A 12161-nucleotide genomic window follows, 5' to 3' on the forward strand; every position below is an offset into this window, starting at 1 on the left:
GAAAAAAATAAGGAAAAGTGTCAGAAAAGGCAGAGGTTCGTGGGCCTCTCAGCTTTTAAGACAGTGTATAGATCTCACTTATGTTCATAGGTGTTTCACTGAGAATAAGAAAATGGTATTGTTCACAATATATAGCTTCTTGTTGTCTCTGACGGGTACTATGATTTTCTGTTTTGCAGTACATATTTATGGCAGAGTGGCTACTGAACAGTTTATGTAAACAAAAAGACTTTGGGCTCAACAATTCAGTGTAGGTAACAAAACTGGTCGAAAGCATGCTGACAGCCACTGGTGAGAAAGATGTTGAGAGTATTTTCTGTTTATGGCACAGAGGAATACAAGATCAAAGCTAGTATATTTTGATGTGAATCTTTCTTCTCTGAAATGCAGCAGGCCCTATGTAGAGTCTGGTGCTGCAGCAGCACATTTTCTTTCTGCAAGCTAAATTGCTAGGTCAGGCTAGTGAAATACTGGGAAGGAGTTTTAATAATTCAGAATTTAATAATTCAGGGCAGGGTGACCAGTTTTACCTGCAGTCTTACCCCTTCATGTTCAGAGAGACAAGTTTTATATTGGTATCATTACTTAGATTTTCTTTAAAATTCTTTGCCTTTCCTGTGCATGCAAAATGGAAATAGTGGTCCAGGGCTTCCCAACACAGGAATGACAGCTTCATCTGTGTATTGGACTTGTTAGAATTTTGTGCTGGAAAGCAAATCAGAGGTCTGATATGCATAGGTGATCTCAGCTATTAATACTAATATTAGCAAATACTTGGTCTGCACTTTATATTCTGGAGGTTCATTTGAAAATAATTTAATTTGCTTCAGCTGGACTTTTATGGCAAAAGGTTACGGCATGACCAGGGCATTGAAAAGCAGGGCCTACACCTCAGCAAAGAACTTATAAGGTCTCCTGTTGTTAAGATAAAAATAGTCTGGATAGGGAGACATGTTGGTGTAAAAGACTGGTACAAGGGACAGGGATTTAGGACTATGATAAGTGAATAGAGTGTGAAGTAAATGTATAACAAAAAGAGGGCATGAGATTGTGGAGATTAGATAAATTGATCTCTCTGGGAACTGGAGGAGTGCCTAGGAAAAGAGTGGTGGTCAGGAACACGGGGAATTGCCCTGTCTTCACCCTTTTGTGTGTGTAGGGAGAAATAAAATTTCCAGTTTTCAGTAGCAAGGGGACTATGTGGTTAAGTTTATGAAAGTTAGGAAATGAGTGTATAGTAGAGCTGGAGGTTTCTTATTGTGCCAGTCAGAAGGCAAAATTAGGTGCATTTCCCTCCTGTCAAGGGTTGAATTTTAACAAAGTGATGGGCCAGCAAGGCTACTGGTGGCTCTATTCATTCTAACATGGAGGTTTATGCTGGCCCTGTTACATCCTGGTCTGCTTGGCTGGGACTTGTTCAACATGGCCATGGTCTCCTTGCTACCCCTAGTTCCTTTTCATGTAACCAAAGTGCAAGGAAATCTGGTATATGCCTGAACCAAGCCTGAAAATGGAGTCTGGACATAGTCTTGATGCAAATATGGATCCAAGAGACTGGAAAGTCTTCAGGATCCTGATTAGGAGACTGTCTCTGGACTATATATTTTTTCTCGTTACCACCACACACTGTAGTGCTCCCCTTATTCCATGGAAAGGCTGTATGCAATCATACTGTGACTCGCAAACCTGATGTGCCACCAGGAACCTGTGCTGTTTTCCATGTAAGATACTTGTGGTAATGCTTAGAGCCTGGCCTAGATGAAAGTTGTGTATCAGGAACGTGCCTTTTTAAGAGAGAGAATCTCGCATAAATGACAAACTGGAGAGTTGGATGTGAGCTGTTGTGATAAGAAGCAGCTAGATCTGCTTATCATCTGATCAGCAATACTGTGCTAACCACGTTAGTGAAATTACTCCTCTCTTACAGCAATGGGAAAATAGAAACAAGCTCTTCAGCCCTGGTAGAACCATGCCCATAACAAAGGTTGCATGAATTTATTCATATTGTACTCTCAGCTATGTTTGGGATAACATAGATCCAATTTTAATTAAAAAAGGAAAGATTAATAGCATTTGAGAGTTGCCATTTCACAAGTGTGTGGGAGCACCCATAATACGGATGCTCTGGGTTTTAATGAACACAGCATGTAGGTTAGACAGCTGACATTTTGGCTGTTATTGAATCTCAGATCTCTAGATCCTTATCAGAGGAAACCATATAACCGGGAACAACTATATAAACAGCATCCATATCATTTTTAAACAAAAATTTATTGTGTTGAGTGACAAGCTCAAAAGCTTGCTGCTGATTAGCTTTGCTTTCAACAGCAGATAACATTCATTGGGAATTAGTGTGAGGTTCTGGGAAATCAAGAGGTAATTTAGCTATTAGGAAAAAGGAGGGCCAGCGGGAAGAGAATGTGATATACAAACTAAATGCTAACGTCTACCAGCAGACAGTTGTGGTACATTTTAAATCAGGTTTATGAGCAACAGCAGGTGATACAAACACATAATTATGCAAAAACTTGAGAGGATACAGGTTTTTGTTTTACAACAGAAAGAAAAGTATGATTCATTGTTTTTATACTTTGTGTTTTAAACAAATGTTATTCTAATTACATTTGAAAAAAAGTATTGGAAAAGGACACCAAGGTTACAAAGCCAAGATCTCAGGACGTGACACAATTAAGATTTTCCATGCTGTGTTAATTTGTCCAACTTGTGAGTATGCCTTCTAATCAAGTCTTTAGTTACACGATCACACACTGTGTTCATAGCACATCTCCTCTACACTGAATGAATGGAACATTTAGGAGAATCATTAGACCTTGCTTACTAATAATAGCCCTAGACTACTGGTTTTCTATAAGAGAAGTTGTTCAGTAATCCTCCAGATTTTATTACTCCCCTCAGTTATGAAAAGTTTGAATTTCCACAGTCAGTCTCAGAAAATTTGCAAAAGGTGAAAACCAGAAAACTCTCCATGCTCAATGTTACTCACACAAAAAACATCTGTCATTTAATTTGGGCAAGCCTGAAGTAGATGGACCCTTTTTTGTACCATAAGCAATGCAAGATGTTAGGACCAATACTAACCATACCACAAGAGATCTGCAAATAAAATTCAGATATTAAAGTCTATGGAGCACCTACTTAGAACAGTAGTTTGTGCAGTGTGTAAGTACTTCTGGTAGGTAGAGAGCATTGATACCAAAGATCACTTAGTACGTCCAGCATGGTTTATCTCACTTATGTGAGGGAGTAATCAAAGGTGGTAAGCTTGTTTCAAGTTTTTTTAGCAAGGTTATCTCTGTGAAACAGCCCTGAAATTAAATGACTTAAGAGAAGGTGCATGGAATTATGTTCATATCTCTACATTAGTGACAGATGAAAGCTTTCCTTTCAATTTGAAAAGACTTTTTCCATAACAGGCTCTTAATTTGCTGGGACTCCCTGGCATTTCTCCAGAGTGCTCGTGTTGCAGTACACCAGAGCCCTTGGGTATGGTCATGGAGATGTTGATGCTAGTCTGTGGAGTAGATTTCACCTGATGCAGCTCAGAAAATCATTCACCTCCATATCCCTTCTAAATGCCTCAATACATAATCTTTTTCCCCAACTGATGCTGTAAAACCTGTGTTGGAAAGTCACACTATTAACTAACTGAATGACAAGCTCTTTGATAGCACATTTTTATATCTTTTCAAGCAAAATTGATGTTGTAAAAACTTTATGCAGAAGTAAAATGCAATGACATTTTTGTTGTTCTCCTCCTTGAACCTTTCTTGTCTCTTAGGGTATGTTGATATAGGGCTAATTCCAAAAGGTGCAAGGGGAATCAAAGTCATGGAAGTTGCAGAAGCAGGAAATTTCCTTGCTGTACGAAGTAAAGACCCAGAAAAATATTACCTGAATGGAGGCTTTATCATCCAATGGAATGGTGAATACAAAGTGGCAGGGACAGTATTTCAGTATGACAGAACAGGGGATCTAGAAAATCTGACTGCTCCAGGACCCACCAATGAATCAATATGGATTCAGGTAAGTAGGGGATCACTAACAGAATTTGCTTGGTTTGGAGGGCAGCAGAGTGTGCTGGGGCTCTGACACTGAGGCAGGGAAAGTAAGTATATTTGTACATAAACCACTCTATTAGATTGCTATCTTGCAAAAATAATTTGAGATATTTTGGAGGGAAATAAACACCCTGCTTAAGAGGGTTGTTAATCCTGCCTGAAAATGGATTTCCAGTGTCTATATTCCAATAATGATTTAAGGATGGTGTAATGTAGTGCTGCCACTAGGATAGGGATCCTTCCAGCTATAGTTAGTCAGTCTTTTGTCTCAAGTGCCCTGTCTCTTGTGCCAACTTAGACCAGCTTGTGGCTGTGATGTCAGCTATACCCAGATAAAAAGTAGCTGTTTATTACAAAAAAGGGAGCTGTTGTCATTCTGTGAGCATTGAGAGCTAGGGGAGGCTGACAGCAGTGACAGCTTACACTGCACAAGGAAATACAGCATTAGATAGATGGATTAAATCCTTATAGTAAGTGAAATGGTTCTGTTTAGCATCCACTGGGGTTGCTCCCTTGTTTCTTTTATGTTGCTTTATAGATTCTAATTTAATCAGCTTTTCTTAAGCATACAGAAGTAGTTTTAAGTTGCCCATTTATTCTCTGAATGTATCTTTTCTGGTTTATTTGTTTGTGTATCCACCAGGGATTAAAAGAAATATTAAGACTGTGATAGAAGCCACTTTCACACTTTGAATGTCTTCTGAGAAGGCACATCTAAGGGATGCTTAACCTTCACTATCAGAAACAACGTCAAGGAAACAATTAGGAGAAAGAGTAGAAGTTCATTGCTGAAGTCTTTTATCCCTTGATGATGTTCTTTTTTTCTTCCTCTCATCAACCAAGCAGTAAATTTCCTGAGTGGCCCTTTATAATTGGAGTTTCCCTTCTTAATCCAGAAACACTGAAAAATAGTATTAAAGCGATATCTGAATAAACTCTGTAATTGTCTGATCTACTGGTTTGTTTTGTAACTGCTATTTTGTATGGTTGGGGTAATTATTATTATAATGGCAGCACATTTGACAATGCCTTGGATAGACTCTGCATTATCTTTTCTTAAAGTGAATAGTATACCGATTGTGCTGACCAACTTACCCCCACCTGTGCTTCCAAAAGTGCATGGCAAACAACTATGTCTTTGAGTGATACGCACGTGCACTACTGTCAGTGCATCTATGGAAATTTTGCCGGTCTGTTTCTCTGAACTGGTAATAGGCTCCAAAATGGGCTGCTTCAAACATTGCTGATTCTTCTGTTTTCACGCTTTGAAAGCTTTGGCCCAGTAGATTATTAAAATCATAAGTGTTTAAATTAATCGCACTTTTTTCCCCAGCTCCTTTTTCAAGAAACTAACCCTGGAATCAAATATGAATATACTGTACGTAAAGAAGAAAGTTATGAGAATGAAATTGGAGAGCCAGAGTATTTCTGGCAGTATGGAGACTGGACAGCCTGCAGTGTTACTTGTGGAAGAGGTAATTTCCTCACTTAATTTTTCTGTTACTGTTTCTTTTCATTGTTGGCAAATCCCGTCTTTACTTTAAGTTATCCAGACAGTGTTCTTAAAGAGGCAGGGATCTTCAATCTACATTTGTTGGGAAAACAGATCATGCGGTTATAATAATGTATTTTGGCTTTAAAATAAAATGTTATTAAATCTTTTAAGGCAAATAGGTTTCTGTAACACCTGCAATTCTCAACATCTGTGAAATGAAATGTAAAACTAGTTTTCTTTTACTCCTAATTTGTTGTCAGTATTGTTCTCAGTAACTCTGCTTCCCAGCAATACTAATTTGTGACCTACTCCTGTTTCCCTAATGAGTCTTTCCAGTGTGTCGATCAATCTTTGTGGGAATAATTTTTAAAAGACAAGCAAAACATGCTCTGTGACAGGAAATCTGCACTTGGAGTGAAGAGACTGCAGATTTCCATTTGACTTCATTCCTGAGTTTGAGTGGGCAAGAGTCTGGGAGATCTGATAGGAACCTTGTTCTTTGCCCATCTGTGTGAAAACTGTACAGAACAGTAGAAGATCAATGTTACAACCACTGGACAAAACATGAAATAAGCTTTTTCTCTTTCTAATATTGGTTTGCAGGTTTGGGGTTTTTTTGACAATTATTACTTTCTTTAACAGCTATTCAGAAGGAAATAAAAAGTCAGACAAATGTTACAACAAATCCATCTGGGAGTCTAGAAGCAGTGATGATTACTGGGGAAACAATTTTTAAATCTTTTGCATCAGAGAAGACACTAAAATAATGCACTTTCAGTAGTTTGAACAAAGGGCATTGTATGGCCTTAATTTGAGAAGACTAAAAGAAGATTTTTAGAAGAATAGTGTAAATTACTCCACTCCAATAACTTTGCTATATTATAAAAATATATTTTTTTTATATGTAAGGAGAGAGTTGTTTATAAATCCATCCATATGTATATGTTTGTGCAAATATCTGTGTGGATTGGGTTGTGTGGTTTTTATTAAGAAGAGCCTGTCAACACATAACACCATGTGTTTTCTGATTAAGAGAAAATAAAATCATTTTCTTTAAACAGGTACCCGAAACAAGCGTTTTGTGTAATTGCATCCTGCATGTTCTACTTCTCTTACCTAGTTGTGCGTAGTGTTTAATGTGGCAATTGGCATGATACAAAAAGAGGGAGGGGAAGGTGATATTAGATTTTTTTATTATGTTTTTGGGGTTTTTTTCACATCAGATACACTCTTCCCAGAACTGTTTCTCACTAAGGAAATTAAAACCCTGTTTACTACTATAAAGGCTATATATTTTACTACTATAAGGCTATAGAACTGTGTGGCTTAGCTTTAATTTCTAACTGCCACATGGATTACTTAATTATAGTACTGCAGGTTGTGTGGGTTTTTTTCAGCTTTTATTTAATAAGTGGCTTCCCCTGTTTACTGTCTTTGGGCTTTTAATAAATACTTCTTGAAATCATTGGCTTTTTCTTTGCATAAGTAGATATTATATGATTCAGGCAAGATTGTAGATTTACTGACAAGAGTTTGCAAGGGAACCAACAGGAGCATTGCAGTTCAAAAAGAGTTCATAAACCTTCCCAGTTCTCTGCATTCCATCCTGGGTATGAGAAGAGGAATGAATAAACCTTTTGCTCTCTTTCCTGTTAGAAACATACATTTATAAAAGTAACTGTACAGGTCTAAAGGTGGATGTAATCTGCTAATATAGGAAATACATGATGCAGTCAGGGTATTGTCGTTTACTCCCTGTCCAGAAAAAAAGATAAACCCAGGCACAGCGCTTCAGTGCATCACTTGAACTAGTGGAGCTTTGATACTGCAGCCTGTCTGCAGTTCTGCCCGGATACCTAATGCTTAGTCTGGCTGTGCTCTGAGCTGTCTGAATGTGGACCAGACAGGCTTTTGTCACACTAGCTTGGCACTGAGGCTGAGCTAGCTGGCCCTCCTAAGCACCACACTGATGCAGTAATGCATCAGTTTCGTGCCCAGATAAGCACAGCCTAAACGCCTCAGCACAGAAACCTGAAGATCTGCTGCATAATAACCAGAGTGTAGTGGCAGAGAAGGTTTGTTTGGAAAATGTCTGCTCTCCATCATTATTGAAATTTGAAAACTTTTGCTACATTATGTGTCTAAAGGGCAACAGAACTGGTTAGAGTCTGGAGCACAAGTCTTATGAAGAGTAGCTGAGAGAACTGGGGCTTTTTAGCCTGGAGAAGATGCTCTTTACAACTACCTGAAAGGAGGCTGTAGTGAGGTGGGTGTTGGTCTGTTCTCCCAAGTAACAAGACAAGAGGAAATGGTCTCAAGTTGTGCCAGGGAAGGTTTAGACTGGATATATGGAAAAAATTATCACCAAAAGGGTGGTCAGGCTTTGGAATAGGCTGCCCAATGAAGTGGTTGACTCACTATCCCTGGAGGTGCTTAAAAGATGTGTAGATGTGGTGCTTAGGAACATGGTGTAATGGTGAACTTGGCAGTGCTAGGAGCCAATGAGCTTAAAGGTCTTTTCCAACCTAAATGATTCTGTGATTCTATAATTGAACAGGAAACGGGCATAGTAGTAATTGCTGACCAAGCACCAGAAAGCCTCACTTAGTTACATATTGTTTTGGTTTGATCCCCTTGAGTCCAATTCAGGACCAGGAGGCCAATTAAAGACAGAACTGGATGTTCTCAGTGATACTGGATTAAGCAACATCTTTCTCTGACTTCCACAGAACTTACTTCTGGCATTAAATGATGAGATTGATTTTATCTGCACATATATTCCGTTTAGTTTCACATATGCCACTGTCTTTGGTAGTCTGAAAGAGCGGGTCTGGCCAGTCTACAATAACACTGTTTAACAGGGGAAAATACTGTCTTAAAATCAATGTTTTCTGTAGCAAACATACCTAATACCGCATGCAGGGTGAAGGATAACACATTCCATTACCTGATACCCATTTGCAATGCAGAAAAAAGTTATGTAATTACTTTTTGATTGATTTCACTGCAAAGAAGTGCTGAAGTGGATAATTTATAGTAAAAACAATAAGCCTTCTTCTGTCCTCGCTGCTGGGCTGTTTGACTCAGCCCGCCATTTGCCATGCAGAAAGGAATTGTTTTGCAGTCAGAATGTGAGCACACTGGACAGTGTCCTGTGAATTGCTGCACCCTCTGGCCAAGAGCCTATCCCTCCAGAGCCTACTATAAAGACAGCATGTAAAGCCTTTAAGCTTTTGTATAGGAAGATTAATTTAAATACCTCGCTGCATTTTTTTTAGACAAACTACCTGTTATTCCTACTCTAAATACTGGTCAATTAGAAATAACAAGTATAAATCCTTCATCCTTGTCTAAAGTCTTTAATCTTGTTTTTTAGAATTAGGTTTGAGTGGCACTGAACAATAACAAGAAGCAAAGCACAGCACAGCTGCAACTAAGGGAGAATATTAGGCAACCTCAACAATTTACTTCTGCATAGGTAACATCAGTAACTGGGAAATTTTCAAAGCTTTGCAAAAGGACTGAACTGTAGGATTTGTTTGGGGGTTAATTGCTATGTGCTTTATAAATCCTTCACAGCTGTTATTAGGAGCATATTGCAAAATTACCTCCAGGTGTTCTTGAAACTGAAACGTAGTGCTAAACTGACTTCTAGAAAACACAGGTCATTGTATTTTCCTGCCCTATTATGAGTCTAAGTTTCATAACACCAAGAATGTAAAGATTGGCTCTTGTATCTTGTGCATAACTTGTCTATGCACTGAATGTACTTTGTTCATTCAAATACCAAAGTGAACTCCTTTTGGAGTATCTGTTTTGACGCATGACTGTGACAATTTCATATTCAAAATAGTTTTATTATCAATTATGCTCTTTTGTATGCACATTTTGTATGTTTGCTTCTAGTCCTTCATTTCAGTTGTTCTCAGCCTTAATTTTGCCCAAACTGAGCTCTGTGCAGCCAGCAAATTTCTAACCTCTGTTTCAAAAACCTTCCACACCCTTTCAAACTAAGTGAGAAGTCAGGAGCTGAATGGGTCAACCTCCCATCTGAAAAGTTCTGCATCAGAGATGAAGTGGCACAGAGAAGCAGAAACAATCTCTGAGCAGATTTAGTGAAATCAAGACCATTCTTTGGTCATTTTTGGTTTCCATCTTTTTTTTTTCCCCAGAAATATTCATAGGTTTTTTTTTTTTTTCACGGAGCTGAGTTGGTAGACTTCTTTACCTGGTAAAGAAACATGGGTGTGGAAAAGGCTGCAGTGCAATGAGTGCTGAAGTGAGCAGAAAGGAATGGGATGTTCTCACTCTAGATGAAAAAAGCAAGATCTTTGCAGTGTGGTTATGACCACAGGGACAATGTCCTGATGAATACAGCCAACATTTTTGTGTATGCAAAGTCAGTGGGGACTATTTAGCACTGAGGTCAAAGAGAAGTGAAAGTGGTGAGGGAAGGAAAAGATCTACCCTCTCAGGGCCCTAAAGAAATAATGGTTAAATTTCCAGGTTTACTGAATTTTTAAGTATATTTAGAATTCTTAATCCATGACTTACATAGGATATTGTGAATTTTAGTAAGGTAATTGTATAAATGTTTGGTAGGTCAGGGTCAGTGTGAGAGGACTAGTTTTCTGCTTTTTCAATGTTTTCTAGTTCCACTTCCTCAAGCTGAAAAAAATCCCCTGTGTTTAATTATGTCATTATATTTATACCTACATATATGTGTGTATATATGCGTACAGGATTCCTTCCAACTTCTGAACTGAACTATGCAAAGTCATGATGAAAAAACTCTGCATTTACGGCATCTTTAAATATATGCATCCATTTTGAAACTTTCTGGATTTTGAAACTTCAGTGGGAGTTCACATAACTTCTGTAATAAAAATTGTTTGTGTGAGTAAATTAGTTTATTGATGCAGCGATTGGCAAACATTTTATGAGAATCTACAGCCTTTAAACAAAACTTTTGCAGTTTTATAGTGGTTTTAAAGTAAATGATAGCAGCTGAAATGACAGTAAAGATTTATCAAAGCAAAAGCGTTCTTTTATTTGCATTTGTAACAGCAGCAAGTCATGATTTTGAAAGGGGCAGGAACATTTATCTTTGAACTACTTTGTTTACAACTGGCAGGAAAGTTGCTAACTATTCCAGTTACATTTTTCATAGCTTAGATCAGAGAACTGTTCACTGGGAGTCCTGCATGGAACCAAAAAGCTTTCTGCTGCTTGAAGCCCCAAGAGACAGAAGAGAGAAACATCCAGGTACACTGCAGAGTCATGCAGCTACTTCCATATCATGTACCCTGGAGCTTCAATGCCTCAGCAGAGTGTTAATGGGAGCACAGGGCTGCAGTCCCTTAATCCTCCCATCTAGGTGAAACTAATCTTAGTCCTAGCAAACCAGCCTTCGTGTATGACTGGAGGAGTCTCAGTCATGAAATACTGTGTTGCTGTCAATAATAGTCTTATATGTCTCAGTCACAAGTGTGAAAGTACTCTGAAGCTATAGCAATTCCTTGAAGTGTCACAGACTTGATGTCTCAAGATGCTGTAAAAATGACATACAAGTTTCCATCTGCTTTTATGGAATGACCCAAATATGCAGAGGAAGTTTTTAATTTCCTTGTGTTGCCAAAGACTCTTTCAGTATGATCTGATTACAACTTGCCCTTCACACATGCAGTCTATGTGCAGTTCTCCCACCAAAAGTTATGTCTGTTGCTAGGTTTGGATTTCCTAGTACTAGAGTTGCTGTTCTGTTTTTTCTGTATTTATTTTTATAAGTAGATAGCTAAACTTTGTAGAGGAAAAACATTTGAATGCTGTGAAATTACTTAAAGCAAGATAGCCATAATGCTAACACAAAATTTTAGGAAATAGGTTTTAATTGACATATGTGGGGTCATTACTGTATAGAGGAACATAAGTATATGTTGTATAGAGGAATGTTTTCATATTTCACAAGAAATTTTATCTATGGATTACTGTTCTTATCTTTCAGATAGTTTCCCATGCTAGTTGTTAAGGAATTTGAAGCAAGGAAAAGGTTGATACCTAAACAAAGGATAGAACAGCCAAAATAGCTTAACACGTACCCCTGACACCATAGTAACAGTGCTGTTACTTTGATTCCCAGGAGAGGGATAAAAGTCACAGAGATACAGTGAACTACCAGATGCATATTAATTGCTGTGAATTAATAGCACGGCTAATTTAGCGAGAGTTAATAAACAAGGTTTCTTCAGTCTTTTCCTTGGGATTTGTTTGGACCTAATGCCACTATTTTAATGCCTTTATATCAGTCTATCTACAACCTTTTAAACTGTGATATTCCAATACATTTTTTTTTACACGGCTTTGCAGCACAGGACCTACCTGAAATTACTGCAGAACTCGGGAAGGCAGGCCGCTGCAAACTGACTTTCTTTAGATTTACACTAGGGTAATGCAGTATTAGGTTCATGTTTCTTTCTGTTAAATGTGTGGGAGTTCTTGTAAGTGGAACTGTTAGGAGCTAACCCAGATTGTATGTCTGGGAAGTCTCCGTGTCTCTTGTCATTACCCTGCTTTGCCTTTTGTGATGA

The 12161-nt window shown here is 38.2% G+C and overlaps 1 protein-coding gene across 4 annotated transcripts in view; it reads left to right on the forward strand.

The window, feature by feature from the left end:
- The window catches only part of ADAMTS12 (ADAM metallopeptidase with thrombospondin type 1 motif 12), a 161602-nt gene that overhangs the window by 124362 nt on the left and 25079 nt on the right, over positions 1-12161 (forward strand). For all 4 annotated transcript variants that reach the window (XM_069880076.1, XM_069880075.1, XM_069880077.1 and 1 more), the window contains 2 exons: positions 3800-4044; positions 5413-5554. In XM_069880076.1, the coding sequence (XP_069736177.1) occupies positions 3800-4044; positions 5413-5554 (387 nt within the window). The remainder of the gene's footprint in view (positions 1-3799; positions 4045-5412; positions 5555-12161) is intronic.

This window comes from Phaenicophaeus curvirostris, chromosome Z, assembly GCF_032191515.1.
Source record: "Phaenicophaeus curvirostris isolate KB17595 chromosome Z, BPBGC_Pcur_1.0, whole genome shotgun sequence".
Taxonomy (NCBI): Eukaryota; Metazoa; Chordata; class Aves; order Cuculiformes; family Cuculidae; genus Phaenicophaeus; species Phaenicophaeus curvirostris.